The 16,436-nt window shown below is 44.3% G+C and overlaps 1 protein-coding gene across 1 annotated transcript in view; it reads right to left on the bottom strand.

The window, feature by feature from the left end:
* farp2 (FERM, RhoGEF and pleckstrin domain protein 2) overlaps positions 1-16,436 on the bottom strand; it is a 90,256-nt gene that overhangs the window by 66,450 nt on the left and 7,370 nt on the right. Inside the window, exon 2 of the mRNA XM_042322733.1 lies at positions 15,771-16,019. Within this exon, the coding sequence (XP_042178667.1) occupies positions 15,771-15,971 (201 nt within the window). The 5' untranslated portion in view covers positions 15,972-16,019. The remainder of the gene's footprint in view (positions 1-15,770; positions 16,020-16,436) is intronic.

The following is a 16,436-nucleotide window of genomic DNA, read 5'->3' as shown; positions in this document are numbered from 1 at the left end:
AACATTCCTTATAGACAAGCAGAGAGCCATGTCAAAAACATTCCTTATAGACGAGCAGAGAGCCATGTCAAAAACATTCCTTATAGACGAGCAGAGAGCCATGTCAAAAACATTCCTTAGAGACAAGCAGAGAGCCATGTCAAAAACATTCCTTAGAGACAAGCAGAGAGCCATGTCAAAAACATTCCTTAGAGACAAGCAGAGAGCCATGTCAAAAACATTCCTTAGAGACAAGCAGAGAGCCATGTCAAAAACATTCCTTATAGACGAGCAGAGAGCCATGTCAAAAACATTCCTTAGAGACAAGCAGAGAGCCATGTCAAAAACATTCCTTAGAGACAAGCAGAGAGCCATGTCAAAAACATTCCTTAGAGACAAGCAGAGAGCCATGTCAAAAACATTCCTTAGAGACAAGCAGAGAGCCATGTCAAAAACATTCCTTAGAGACAAGCAGAGAGCCATGTCAAAAACATTCCTTAGAGACAAGAGAGCCATGTCAAAAACATTCCTTAGAGACAAGCAGAGCCATGTCAAAAACATTCCTTAGAGACGAGCAGAGAGCCATGTCAAAAACATTCCTTATAGACAAGCAGAGAGCCATGTCAAAAACATTCCTTAGAGACGAGCAGAGAGCCATGTCAAAAACATTCCTTAGAGACGAGCAGAGAGCCATGTCAAAAACATTCCTTATAGACGAGCAGAGAGCCATGTCAAAAACATTCCTTATAGACGAGCAGAGAGCCATGTCAAAAACATTCCTTATAGACGAGCAGAGAGCCATGTCAAAAACATTCCTTATAGACGAGCAGAGAGCCATGTCAAAAACATTCCTTAGAGACGAGCAGAGAGCCATATGAAAAGAGCCTGAAATCGGTTTAGAATCCAGCTCGAGGGAGAAACAATTTTCCAAAACCGAGAATGTGTTGGCATTGAGTAACAACAAATTAGTGCACCTCTCTGGGCACTTGATTTTACACACAAAACAGATTGGCTTGTTTAAAATCACCTCGTACTAGCAGGGTTGGGCCTTGTTGTATCTGCCTCAGTGAGACAAGTCATTGTCTAGCTCCTAATATTAGTCAGAGATTTTTCCCACAAAAAAAAACACACTAGTTATGGGGAGTTTACTGACTCAGATAGTCGACACAGGACCCTCTACCGCTGAACTGGACATTTGAAAAATAGTCATTTTTCTATAACTCTCGTTCACATGTTATTGGAGTGGTGATTTGTGATTGAGACTTGCAAAAATGTGCGCTTTAAAAAAAAAAAAAAACTTGATTGCTCGCAAAACAAATATGATGATCTCTTGATACATTTGAAACGAGGTCTAGTCGGGGCCCACAACCGCTTGTGAAGATTGTGAACGACTCTCGCCCGGAATGCATTGCTTGACTGTCGTGAGGGTGATAAGTAGGGCTGGGAATTGACAGGGACCTCGCGACGTCAATACCAATACGTATTGCGATTTGATGTCTCAAACATATTGCCCACCATGTCTGCTGCAGAGCGACGAGAGAGAAGGCCAATGAGAACATGAGTTTTGATCAGTCATGGAAATATAAGTGCTGAACACACATTGACTCTATTTTTTTTTAATTAGATGGATTACAAGCTATAGGATGACAAATATGAATTTTGGCAGAGGTACAGCTGACCAGCGCTAGCTAATGCTACCTAGCAAAAATACAATTTACAAAATCGTCCAAAATAAATATTGCGATGTGAATGTATAGATTCCCCCATCACTAGTGATGAGCACAATAGCACTTGTGAACTGCAGACCGCCCCCCCCCAAAAAATATTAATTTTCAAGTTTGAGTGTTGAGCAGAGTTGTTTTGCTTCTCCAAAGCTGTGTCCATCATAACATTCAATAATTCATTGTATTCATTCTTGCACCATGCGACCAATGATCATTTCTAAACATGTCTTTTTCGTCTATGCTGCCTGCAGCACGATCTGTTTTCCTGCACGGCTACATGACAGACAGTAGTTGGTTGGAGGACTTCACTGGAGCCACTGAGCCAGAGGAGAGTGTAGTAATCCTGCTGTAGGACTTCACTGGAGCCACTGAGCAGGAGGAGAGTGTAGTAATCCTGCTGTAGGACTTCACTGGAGCCACTGAGCAGGAGGAGAGTGTAGTAATCCTGCTGTAGGACTTCACTGGAGCCACTGGGACAGAAGAGAGTGTAGTAATCCTGCTGTAGGACTTCACTGGAGCCACTGAGCAGGAGGAGAGTGTAGTAATCCTGCTGTAGGACTTCACTGGAGCCACTGAGCAGGAGGAGAGTGTAGTAATCCTGCTGTAGGACTTCACTGGAGCCACTGAGCCAGAAGAGAGTGTAGTAATCCTGCTGTAAGACTTCACTGGAGCCACTGAGCAGGAGGAGAGTATAGTAATCCTGCTGTAGGACTTCACTGGAGCCACTGGGCCAGAAGAGAGTGTAGTAATCCTGCTGTAAGACTTCACTGCGGTCAGCAGGTCAAAACTAATTACTAAAATGAACGAGTCACTCACAACAACAAAAACACGAAGCACGACTTGAGTCAGTAAAAAGAGTACCAAATTAACTAATCGTTTGTGAACTGCACATCACAAAAACAAAAAAAAGCTTTAAACACGATCGTGTGGCCACCCACTACAGGAAGTCTCCAAACTGTCCTTTATAATTCATTAAATAATAGCATTCTGAGATTTGCTTTCTAATGTTCAAGTGGGCTACTACAACACTATATTTCCCTTTATTCCAGGGGTTCTGAAACTCCTGCAGCCTGGTGATCAATTCAAAAGGAAGGAGTATTACAACATGTCAAATCTCACCTCATCTATTGAGGAAGGAGTCCAATACTAAATCAACAATGTTTGCTGTAGGCCTAAACAGTACCGATACCAGCTGTGGGTGGGAACCGCCCTACGTATACGACCAGCTGGCCAAATACTGTCAGCTGATAACAGTGGGATGGTTAGCTAACTAGAGAGAGTGTGTTTGTCAGCCGATACCAGTGGGATGGTTAGCTAACTAGAGAGAGTGTGTTTGTCAGCCGATAACAGTGGGATGGTTAGCTAACTAGAGAGAGTGTGTTTGTCAGCCGATAACAGTGGGATGGTTAGCTAACTAGAGAGAGTGTGTTTGTCAGCCGATAACAGTGGGATGGTTAGCTAACTAGAGAGAGTGTGTTTGTCAGCCGATACCAGTGGGATGGTTAGCTAACTAGAGAGAGTGTGTTTGTCAGCCGATAACAGTGGGATGGTTAGCTAACTAGAGAGAGTGTGTTTGTCAGCCGATAACAGTGGGATGGTTAGCTAACTAGAGAGTGTGTTTGTCAGCCGATAACAGTGGGATGGTTAGCTAACTAGAGAGAGTGTGTTTGTCAGCCGATACCAGTGGGATGGTTAGCTAACTAGAGAGAGTGTGTTTGTCAGCCGATAACAGTGGGATGGTTAGCTAACTAGAGAGAGTGTGTTTGTCAGCCGATAACAGTGGGATGGTTAGCTAACTAGAGAGAGTGTGTTTGTCAGCCGATAACAGTGGGATGGTTAGCTAACTAGAGAGAGTGTGTTTGTCAGCCGATAACAGTGGGATGGTTAGCTAACTAGAGAGAGTGTGTTTGTCAGCCGATAACAGTGGGATGGTTAGCTAACTAGAGAGAGTGTGTTTGTCAGCCGATAACAGTGGGATGGTTAGCTAACTAGAGAGAGTGTGTTTGTCAGCCGATAACAGTGGGATGGTTAGCTAACTAGAGAGAGTGTGTTTGTCAGCCGGTAACAGTGGGATGGTTAGCTAACTTGCGCTAATCAGGATCAGGGGAAGAGATTAGATTTACCCGCCTGCCTTCCCTAACCCTTCTGTTCCACTCTGCTGGCCTCCCCAAATATTACTACATGTAATGACACTGTCAGGACCTCAAGGGGTCTACCTTTTGTTTTTTTACTCTATCACTACACAGCTGATTCAAATGATCCAAAGATTGATGATTAGTTGATTATATGAAATCAGCTGTGTAGTGTTAGGGCAAAAACCAAAACGCTCACCCCTATGGGACACCCTGACCTAACTACTCCAAAGCTGGATGGTTGGTCATTGATAGTGTTACAAAGCAATACATAACTAATTTATTAAAATATAAATTACATTTTTTTTTTACTGATAATCGTAAGAAAGGAGATTGAGCAACTTCCTCATCTAGGGACTACTTTGGGTTCTGCCTGCGCTCTCTTCCTGTGAGACTTGGTATGGTTTTGTAAATAAAACTCCCAGAAGGCATTCAGCTGTTGGTACTCTAGTAGCTTGTTTATTATTTGTAAATCATCATAACCTTTATTAAAGATATGTCGGACTGAGGGAGAAGACCGTTTTTATTCAGAGATATATTTATTAGAGCCGGAATTAACGAGCACGGAGGGAGGCTGAATCAGAGGAGCCGGTAGACGAGCTACCAGGAGCGGCGACGAGGGCCATGTCTGGGAGGGGGAGTGATGGCTCAACTGTGGGAAATGGCAACCATTTGGAAAACAACATGTTTTCGTGCTGCACAGAGTGGGACTTGTGACTGCCATCGATCGGAGGGCTTGATATCTACAGTGAAGAAAGCAGCTCACCCAGAGACTAACAATCCCAGAGAACATTTCTCCCGCTCATCAATCCTGGAGTTAAAACACATTCGTCCATGTCCCCAATATAAACTGCAAGAAGCATATCGGCTGGACAGAATGGACCACTGTCTGTTGAGTAAGTGGCTGTTTGTCCCAGAACACAGTAACAAATAAAACATCTGTTCTCAGTCAATACAGGCTGACTGCAGAAAGACTGGCGTTGGAGTGGGCAGTGAAGGGAGATCGATAAGGACGAGGGAACAGAAGAGTCTTGCCTTCATGTGTCGTTGGTGCCACTAATATCCCTCTCGCCGACGGGAGTCTAGATGGTATTCAAGGAGGCAGAGGATGCAATGGGCCGGTTGTAATTACACAATGGTGACTTTAGCTTCACAGTCAGACATCACTGTAATAAATACCATTAGACAGTACCATCTGTTCATTACCATCTGCTACTAGTGAGTCATTAGTGTGCCACATGGTAGTACCATCTGTTCATTACCATCTGCTACTAGTGAGTCATTAGTGTGCCACATGGTAGTACCATCTGTTCATTACCATCTGCTACTAGTGAGTCATTAGTGTGCCACATGGTAGTACCATCTGTTCATTACCATCTGCTACTAGTGAGTCATTAGTGTGCCACATGGTAGTACCATCTGTTCATTACCATCTGCTACTAGTGAGTCATTAGTGTGCCACATGGTAGTACCATCTGTTCATTACCATCTGCTACTAGTGAGTCATTAGTGTGCCACATGGTAGTACCATCTGTTCATTACCATCTGCTACTAGTGAGTCATTAGTGTGCCACATGGTAGTACCATCTGTTCATTACCATCTGCTACTAGTGAGTCATTAGTGTGCCACATGGTAGTACCATCTGTTCATTACCATCTGCTACTAGTGAGTCATTAGTGTGCCACATGGTAGTACCATCTGTTCATTACCATCTGCTACTAGTGATTCATTACAGTGTGCCACATGGTAGTACCATCTGTTTGTTACCATCTGCTACTAGTGATTCATTACAGTGTGCCACATGGTAGTACCATCTGTTCATTACCATCTGCTACTAGTGAGTCATTAGTGTGCCACATGGTAGTACCATCTGTTTGTTACCATCTGCTACTAGTTATTCATTACAGTGTGCCACATGGTAGTACCATCTGTTTGTTACCATCTGCTACTAGTGATTCATTACAGTGTGCCACATGGTAGTACCATCTGTTCATTACCATCTGCTACTAGTGAGTCATTAGTGTGCCACATGGTAGAACCATCTGTTCATTACCATCTGCTACTAGTGATTCATTACAGTGTGCCACATGGTAGTACCATCTGTTTGTTACCATCTGCTACTAGTGATTCATTAGTGTGCCACATGGTAGTACCATCTGTTTGTTACCATCTGCTACTAGTGATTCATTACAGTGTGCCACATGGTAGTACCATCTGTTCATTACCATCTGCTACTAGTGAGTCATTAGTGTGCCACATGGTAGAACCATCTGTTCATTACCATCTGCTACTAGTTATTCATTACAGTGTGCCACATGGTAGTACCATCTGTTTGTTACCATCTGCTACTAGTGATTCATTACAGTGTGCCACATGGTAGTACCATCTGTTTGTTACCATCTGCTACTAGTGAGTCATTAGTGTGCCACATGGTAGTACCATCTGTTTGTTACCATCTGCTACTAGTGATTCATTACAGTGTGCCACATGGTAGTACCATCTGTTCATTACCATCTGCTACTAGTGAGTCATTAGTGTGCCACATGGTAGAACCATCTGTTCATTACCATCTGCTACTAGTTATTCATTACAGTGTGCCACATGGTAGTACCATCTGTTCATTACCATCTGCTACTAGTGATTCATTACAGTGTGCCACATGGTAGTACCATCTGTTCATTACCATCTGCTACTAGTGAGTCATTAGTGTGCCACATGGTAGTACCATCTGTTCATTACCATCTGCTACTAGTGAGTCATTAGTGTGCCACATGGTAGTACCATCTGTTTGTTACCATCTGCTACTAGTGAGTCATTAGTGTGCCACATGGTAGTACCATCTGTTCATTACCATCTGCTACTAGTGAGTCATTAGTGTGCCACATGGTAGTACCATCTGTTCATTACCATCTGCTACTAGTGAGTCATTAGTGTGCCACATGGTAGTACCATCTGTTCATTACCATCTGCTACTAGTGAGTCATTAGTGTGCCACATGGTAGTACCATCTGTTCATTACCATCTGCTACTAGTGATTCATTAGTGTGCCACATGGTAGTACCATCTGTTTGTTACCATCTGCTACTAGTGATTCATTACAGTGTGCCACATGGTAGTACCATCTGTTTGTTACCATCTGCTACTAGTGATTCATTACAGTGTGCCACATGGTAGTACCATCTGTTTGTTACCATCTGCTACTAGTGATTCATTACAGTGTGCCACATGGTAGTACCATCTGTTCATTACCATCTGCTACTAGTGAGTCATTAGTGTGCCACATGGTAGTACCATCTGTTCATTACCATCTGCTACTAGTGATTCATTAGTGTGCCACATGGTAGTACCATCTGTTCATTACCATCTGCTACTAGTGATTCATTAGTGTGCCACATGGTAGTACCATCTGTTTGTTACCATCTGCTACTAGTGATTCATTACAGTGTGCCACATGGTAGTACCATCTGTTCATTACCATCTGCTACTAGTGATTCATTATTACCATCTGCTACTAGTGATTCATTAGTGTGCCACATGGTAGTACCATCTGTTTGTTACCATCTGCTACTAGTGATTCATTACAGTGTGCCACATGGTAGTACCATCTGTTTGTTACCATCTGCTACTAGTGATTCATTACAGTGTGCCACATGGTAGTACCATCTGTTTGTTACCATCTGCTACTAGTTATTCATTACAGTGTGCCACATGGTAGTACCATCTGTTTGTTACCATCTGCTACTAGTGATTCATTACAGTGTGCCACATGGTAGAACCATCTGTTCATTACCATCTGCTACTAGTGAGTCATTAGTGTGCCACATGGTAGTACCATCTGTTACTAGTGATTCATTATAATACCATCTGCTACTAGTGATTCATTACAGTGTGCCACATGCTAGTGTATTGTATTAGATCAGCAACATGTGAATACAACAGATCAATAACATTCTGAATACTGAAGGTCAATATAACAGATCAATAACATTCTGAATACTGAAGGTCAATATAACAGATCAATAACATTCTGAATACTGAAGGGTCAATATAACAGATTGGTAAAAGCCAATAAAACACAGCATAGACCTACAGTATGTAACGACAAGATCATCCATGAACCGGAAAAGACCATTGACATTATCAATGCCCGTAAATGTACCATAGACGAGACAGTGTGATAATAACCAGAAGCTAACGACTGATGTCCCATGAGTGTTTGTATTAGGTAGTAGGACCATGTTCATGGATAGTGGGTGAGTTAGGGGTGTCAGAAAACACCCCAAGTGTCCTTGAACCATGTCACTGCAGACCTCCTTGCTAGGTTTTTGGGACGGGGGTAAAGTTGGCAGCCAGACGACCACTTCTTCCACAGGATTTTGGGCTCCCGGTATTTGTCCAAGCAGTACTCTCCATCAGGTCATTCCTAAATCTTTAAGTGGTGGGCTGATATGCTGTCCACACAATCCACTGTTTTGCTTGTTTTGGGTAAACATTGAAATCTTTGAGTGGCTCAAATGAGGAAAGAGAAGAAACCAGTGAATACAATCTAAACACAAGGACATTACATACAGCACATATGAGATTATTTTTGGGGTTATTTACTCTGAAAAATAAGAACATAAATTGTACTCAGTTATTCTTCGTCTTTGAGAGGAGGGCATTCACACGCAGATGCTGCAGATGACACGGACAGCCTATCACATTATCATGAGAACAGCTAGCTACTATTAAATCAAAATGTTAGATCATCTTAACACTTAACCCCACTCCGCTTTGTTCGATGTGCGTAGAACGCCACTGGTGGGACCGCTGTATCCCTGGTGGGGGGGGTCACTTCTTATCGCTCGTCAATTCCATCCTCTTAAAATAATCCCGCGGGTAAAAATAAATATAAAACAGCGTCGCAAACTAGCTAATGTTACTAGCTCTGGGGAGTGTTATCTATATTCAGGGAAACTAGCCATACTTAATAACAAAATAAAATCAGTCTGGATAATTCAATGGAAGTTTGTTAAAGATTCTAGCCGGCCACTTCTTTGGGTTTGTTTTTACAGCACACCCACGAACCATACTTGATATTGGACAAGTGATTGACGTACTACAATGTGACAAGTCTCATCACGTAGACTAGCTAGATACTTGCTAATGTAAGCTAGCTAATTGTTTGACAAATATATTCCAGCAGTGTCAACAATCTTCACATTTGCGAAGTAAAAAAATATTGCTTTGGAAGCGCAATGGCAGTCTGTTGATGTCCTCTTCCCACACTTAGCTTACTTGATATCTAGCAAACACGTTCATAACTGCCGCTGTCCCGATGTCTCAGCAAGCCAGCCCTGTTGACACTCATGCGCAGGCTATCCTTGCGCCCACCGTCACAGCGGATGAATGTAATGCATAGTTCATAGGAAAAATAGGTTTTATTTTTATGTATGGATTTTCAAAACTACTAACGTTGAAATCAAATGATGATTTAATAATATATACTTGGAGTACAAAGTGGGGGATGAGGAGGAGGTATCCATGAGTACATCTTTCTCTGGGAAATTAGGAAATTACCCCAAATCCCAATGTACAAAAGTATCCCTTTAATCCTGACATTGTGATGACGGGGCTAGCTCAGCATGCTGGACGGGAGGGACAGGGACGTGGGGTAGACGGGGCTAGCTCAGCATGCTGGACGGGAGGGACAGGGAGGTGGGGTAGACGGGGCTAGCTCAGCATGCTGGACAGGGAGGGACAGGGACGTGGGGTAGACGGGGCTAGCTCAGCATGAGGGACAGGGAGGTGGGGTAGCGGGGCTAGCTCAGCATGCTGGACAGGGAGGTGGGGTAGATGGGGCTAGCTCAGCATGCTGGGGTAGACGGGGCTAGCTCAGCATGCTGGACAGGGAGGGACAGGGGGGGTAGACGGGGCTAGCTCAGCATGAGGGACAGGGAGGTGGGGTACGGGGCTAGGCATGCTGGACAGGGACAGGGACGTGGGGTAGACGGGGCTAGCTCAGCATGAGGGACAGGGAGGTGGGGTAGACGGGGCTAGCTCAGCATGCTGGACAGGGAGGTGGGGTAGATGGGGCTAGCTCAGCATGCTGACTGGAGAGGGGAGATGGGGTAGACGGGGCTAGCTCAGCATGAGGGACAGGGAGGTGGGGTAGATGGGGCTAGCTCAGCATGCTGGACAGGGAGGTGGGGTAGATGGGGCTAGCTCAGCATGCTGACTGGAGAGGGGATGGGGTAGACGGGGATAGCTCAGCATGAGGGACAGGGAGGTGGGGTAGATGGGGCTAGCTCAGCATGCTGGACAGGGAGGTGGGGTAGACAGGGCTAGCTCAGCATGCTGACTGGAGAGGGAGGGGTAGACAGGGAGGGACAGGGAGGTGGGGTAGACGGGGCTAGCTCAGCATGAGGGACAGGGAGGTGGGGTAGACAGGGCTAGCTCAGCATGAGGGAGGGACAGGGAGGTGGGGTAGACGGGGCTAGCTCAGCATGCGGGACGGGAGGGACAGGGAGGTGGGGTAGACAGGGCTAGCTCAGCATGAGGGACAGGGAGGTGGGGTAGACGGGGCTAGCTCAGCATGCGGGACGGGAGGGACAGGGAGGTGGGGTAGACAGGGCTAGCTCAGCATGCTGGACTGGAGAGGGGGGACGGGGTAGACGGGGCTAGCTCAGCATGAGGGACAGGGAGGTGGGGTAGACGGGGCTAGCTCAGCATGCGGGACAGGGAGCTTGTCATGCCAGGGGAAGGTTCCATAAAATTCAGAGCTTCGATTGCGTCACCCTTCAGCAGTTCATGATTAAGCAAAACATGGGTGAACTGAACTCAAATAAAAATTGGAACAAAACAGATTAAACAACTCAAGCAGTATCTTCATGTGACTCACAATATACGTGCTTTTATATACTATGAGTTCCACTTTCTACCAACACATACTGCATGTCCTAAATAAACTTCTGCTGGTTTCACAAAACAAGAAACTCATGAAATCAATACTGGAACAGCCTCTCCTCTCCGGGCTGAGACTGTCACTGAACGGGTTAAAAATTTAAATTATCAGTTGTTGAAATTCCTTGGCAACAAGTCCTGTGGGGCTTCTCTAAGCAGCTTCACTCTTGAGTTCATCCCCCCCTTCCTCTATGGCCCCAAACTCAGACACAACTGGTCTTTAAAAAAAAAACAGGCTGCCCCTCTCTCCTCCCCTCCTGAGTCCCCCACTTGGATGTCAACCTCACTATTTATGTACTTGTTTGCTAACATTGAGCTAGTCCTGTCTACCCCACCTCCCTGTCCCTCCCGTCCCTTTCCAGTCCCAGTTGCTGAGCTAGACCCATCTACCCCACCTCCCTGTCCACCCCACCTCCCTGTCCCTCCCGCATGCTGAGCTAGCCCAGTCTACCCCACCTCCTGGTTCCTCCAGTCCCGCATGCAAAGCTAGCCCCGTCCACCCCACCTCCCCGTCCACCCCACCTCCCCTCTCCAGTCCCGCATTCTCACAACGCTTGGTTCCACAGCCCACCCCTTCACCCCCTACTTGCATGGTGAGTTGGAGTAGAGAGCTGAGAAGTGGAGGTCAGTAAAGAGAGGGGCTGGCTGGATAAAAGAACCCTGTGTTCCCTGCCCTGCCTTCCTGGCCAGACACCACAAGGATGGGCTTTCTCCTGTTGCTCTAGGTGTAGGAGGGGCCTGGAGCCCTGGACAAGAACCATACAGGCTAATGTGTGACTATGCTGACATTGACCATACCAGCTACCTGCAGCTGTGGACCAGACCAGAGGCAGTACTCAGAACATCAAAGCCCTGGTTGGATTTGTGGAGGATGGCAGTTTGTTGAAGGGCACAGCAATTTGAAACATCAAACACTACAATTTAGTATCTATTTATGCACAAAGTCCACATGGGAAAATTTCAAGCAAGATTAAAATTACAAGCCATAGTAGCTATAAAGAGTAGAGTATTAAAAGCAGTGTTCATCATATCCTCATCGGTGATGTTTAAATCGTCCCAAAAAAAAAGCACAAATCTAGATTTATATGAATTATTAGTCAACGAGGAAATACATGGTATATACTTACTTTTTGATAAATCATTACTCCATATACACTTCTAGAAACATGGAATTATGTATTTCTACTACAAAACACATTAGCCAGCTATCTTAAATGAAAGTCAATGGCACGTTAGGAAACTACAAGTTTAGAAGAATGAACTCCACTTTTAGAGGGACATTCTGTCTTCGAGAGCGTCATTAGTATCCCACCCCATGTCACTGAGCAGATAGAGAGGTGGGAGGGGGGAATACCCAATTGTTATACTTGAGTAAAGATACCTTAATAGAAAATGTTTGTTTTTTTAAGTATTTGGTTTGAAATAGTATCAAAAGAAAAATAATGTAATAGCTAGAATATACTAGCTATTACAATATATATACTAGCTATATAAGTATCAAAAGTTTTAAAAAATCATTGGAAATTCCTTATATTAAGCAAACAAGCCCCCCCCCACCCCATTTACAGATAGCCAGGGGAACACTACCAACACTCAAGACATAATTGACAAAAAAAGCATTGTGTGTAGTGAGTCCACCAGATCAGAGGCAGTAGGGATGTTCTCTTGATAAGTGTGTGAATCAGACTGTTTTCCTGTCCTGCTAAGCATTCAAAATATAACAAGTACTTTTGAGTGTCAGGGGACAAAAAAGTACATATGGAGTAAAAAGTATATAATTTTCTTTAGGAATGTAGTGAAGTAAAAAGTAGTCAAAAATATCAATAGTAAAGCAAAAGTACTGAAAACACAGGCCAAAAGAGATTTCAATAGTCACTGCTGGGATTTGTTTTCCTCGTTTAAAACTATTTATAATAGTTCTGTTTAATAAACAGTCTTCATTGCAGTTGTTTATAAAAATAAAAAAATTCTCTAGTTTGAATCATACGTTAATGAAATGCCATGCAAATTAAAGTTGTGTTTGTATCTTGTGTCCAGCAGCATATGGTGCATAAGATTATGAAGGGATCTCGGCGGTGTCCCCGTGCTACATCTCAGGCTTCCGAGTGACGCAGCAGTCTAAGGCACTGCAACTTCATCAAACCAGAGAATCTTGTTTCTCATGGTCTGAGATTCCTTTAGGTGCCTTTTGGCAAACTCCAAGTGGGCTGTCATGTGCCTTTTACTGAGGAGTGGCTTCCTTCTGGCCACTCTACCATAAAAAGGACAGATTGGTACTGCAGAGATGATTGTCCTTTTGGAAGTTTCTCCCAACTCCACAGAGGAACTCTGGAGATCTGTCAGTGTGCGCATTGGGTTCTTGGTCACCTCACTGACCATTCTCCCCCAGATTAATCAGTTTGGCCAAATATGTAATATTTGATTTAGAACATTATCATGCACACGTCTCAAAACAGAGACAGAGGCAAATAAATACCTGTCATCTATCCACTTAAAAATAGTGAATGGAGGATGCTTTCCCATGGTTCATTTTCATGCCAGCCAGGTAGGCTATACTCCTGTTGTAAAGATAAGCACATTGCTTAATATTAGGAAAGTTGATAAATAAATATAGTAGACCTAGCCCATTGAAAGCTGATGGGGATCCTCCTCTTTTTAATAGAGGCCATCACTCCTCTCTCATAATTGCATAGCCTTTAGAAATGTTGCGCAACATGAGCTCACCGGCTCTCAAAACGTGTTTGATTCATTTGCATTGATGTCAGACACTGGCTGTACCAGGCAGATAGCAAGTTTGGTTGGCTACTAATGACCATCAGCAGCATCAGCAGAGCTTGGAGAAGCCTAATTATGGAGAATAAACAGTCACGTGGAATTTGACTGCCTTCAAGACTCGTGACCGCCAGTGTGGCGGTAATATGGTCACTGCAACAGCCCTAGTGGTAACCGACTCAGAGTCCTTCAGTGTTAATTCATAGTGGAAACTCTACTTGGATGGATTTTCTCCCTCCAGAGAGCAGGAAACGTGGCGTAATGTAGTGACTTCCTCATCACTTCCTATTAGCCTAGTGAATGAGGTCCTGCACACACCAAGCCAGAGAGACAGCCAGCCCAACCAACCACCAAGCCAGGCAGAGCCAGCTAAATCAGCCACCCAGGTAGACAGGCAGGCAGAGGATAAACAGACAGCAAACCAGTCACAAATACAAGAGAAGTGGGGAATGAAAACATTATGCAAGACAGCAGGAAATCATTATCTAAGGCCTAAGAGCCAGTCCATCAGAACCCAATCTATTATTACTTCTATTATGTCCTGGTATAATTAGCAGGGTAAAGCTCCCTTAGCCAGAGTTCATTTTAATAACCAGTAGCTTGAGTAGGAGACACTAGAGAGTAACCATGCATTAGATTTCAGTGGTGGCCTTGACTATTGACAGGGTCAAAAGCCAGTCTCCCACCCCCACCATGATACAAAATGCTGGCCTACCAGTAGCACCTCAGGAGTTACAGGCTAGAAAAAGCATATGGAGCTAAAGTCATGTGTCATACTTGAGTGACAACTGGACTAACAAAAACAAAACCTCTTTAGTAGAAAACCCAAACTCCTCAAATATACAGCTATGGCATTGCCTCATAGCCATAGTCTTGTGTGTGAACTGTAAAACCGTGCTCGCATGTGTAAAGAAAAGTGACAAACACATGCTCCCTCTCGCTCTTCCATCTCTCCATAGTGATTTACAGTTTTCCTGACAGTATTTGGGAGAGGCCTAATTGAAGTCGTTGTCTGCTCAACTTGACAGTGTGCTGTGACCTGACTACGAGCCAGAGAGAAGAGGAGTCAGAACAGACTGGAGGAACATCAAAGTACAGGAAGGATAGATGTCTTGGTCAGGTGGAAAGGAACGGGTAAGGAAATGTGGCCATCATATTGCAGTCATGACCACACCTCACTGACCGGGCTACACCAAACAGCCAAACCACAGGGAAGCGAGGCATAGATCACAGCCACAGTAGGGACAATAGTGAGTAACAGTAGCATTAAAAATAATAGAATACAGTAAAACCAGGTCATCCCAACTCCATAATGTAAAATAGAATACAGTAAAACCAGGGCATCCCAGCTCCATAGTGTAAAACAGAATACAGTAACACCAGGGTCATCCCAGCTCCATAGTGTAAAACAGAATACAGTAACACCAGGGTCATCCCAACTCCATAATGTAAAATAGAATACAGTAAAACCAGGGCATCCCAGCTCCATAGTGTAAAACAGAATACAGTAACACCAGGGTCATCCCAACTCCATAATGCAAAATAGAATACAGTAAAACCAGGGCATCCCAGCTCCATAGTGTAAAACAGAATACAGTAACACCAGGGCATCCCAGCTCCATAGTGTAAAACAGAATACAGTAACACCAGGGCACCCCAGCTCCATAGTGTAAAACAGAATACAGTAAAAACCAGGGCATCCCAGCTCCATAGTGTAAAACAGAATACAGTAACACCAGGGCATCCCAGCTCCATAGTGTAAAACAGAATACAGTAACACCAGGGCATCCCAGCTCCATAGTGTTAATCAGACTAAAGTAACACCAGGGCATCCCAACAGTAAGCGGTCTTAAAGGGGGGTGGGAAGGGATTTGTGGACCAAAGCCATGTGGCAGCTGTCACCACCCGAGTCAGGGACTTTGGGAACGACGTGCTCTGATGTTGTGCCTCTGCTACAGAAAAGCTTCTCTTACTTGACAAATTAGGAAAGATACTGTTGCAATGTGATTTTTCTGACCAACAGAAAGACATGCATTGCATTTTGATCTCCCCGTAAATTTAACAAAAGATACGTTTGATTTATTTAATTATGACCATATATTGAAGCTGTGTGGATCTGTTCTACAAGTGGTATCCAACTACCCCTTCTGAAGATTAATAAAGAGTCGTCAAGAACTAGCATGACCGCAACGTGAATTAGTAATTCTACGGGCAACTCACCTCCAAGTCGTAAAACTCCTGGGAGTCGTCCAGGCCCTGGACCCTGAGCTGTAGTCCCCTGCCTGGGCTCCTACCCACGGGGCCCAAGGCATCACTGAGGCTCTGGCCCGGCTCCAAGGTACTGATCCCAGCATTGAACTGGGCCCCCAGCCGGGTGCCAGGGGTCTGTATGGCCCTGTAGGAGCCCTCCATTTCACCCATAGCTGCTGCTCTCCCCGCACACCAACCAGCCCACTGGGTCACTCACTCCTGCAGAAACAGACATTCAGAACAGTTCAAGTTAAGGACAAAGTAAATAGAAAAGTTTCAAATCTGTGGTGCGCTGCAAAAGGCAGCAACTAATGTAAATAGGCTTCTAGAATGAAGAATCTTCAGGCCTCAGGATAAATCAGTCTCAGGCAGGTGGCATCTCTGCTTGACAACAAAGGATACAAGTATGTTTGATGCAGTGGTCAAATCAACATGTCAAACTGTTTACCACTGAAGAGGGAGAAAGAATTGGGTGAAAATGTATTGGCCAATGTTTATTAGACTTGGGCAGTGTACCATATACATTGGGGTATCTGGGTATTGCCAAGGGAGGGTTTTCCAATACTATTGAATCTATTTATTGAAAGTTATTATTTATATATACACATTTGAATATTTGTAGTTTAAGTAAATACC

Source organism: Oncorhynchus tshawytscha, linkage group LG05 (assembly GCF_018296145.1).
Source record: "Oncorhynchus tshawytscha isolate Ot180627B linkage group LG05, Otsh_v2.0, whole genome shotgun sequence".
Classification (NCBI taxonomy): domain Eukaryota; kingdom Metazoa; phylum Chordata; class Actinopteri; order Salmoniformes; family Salmonidae; genus Oncorhynchus; species Oncorhynchus tshawytscha.
This window is presented reverse-complemented; position numbering and strand designations above follow the sequence as displayed.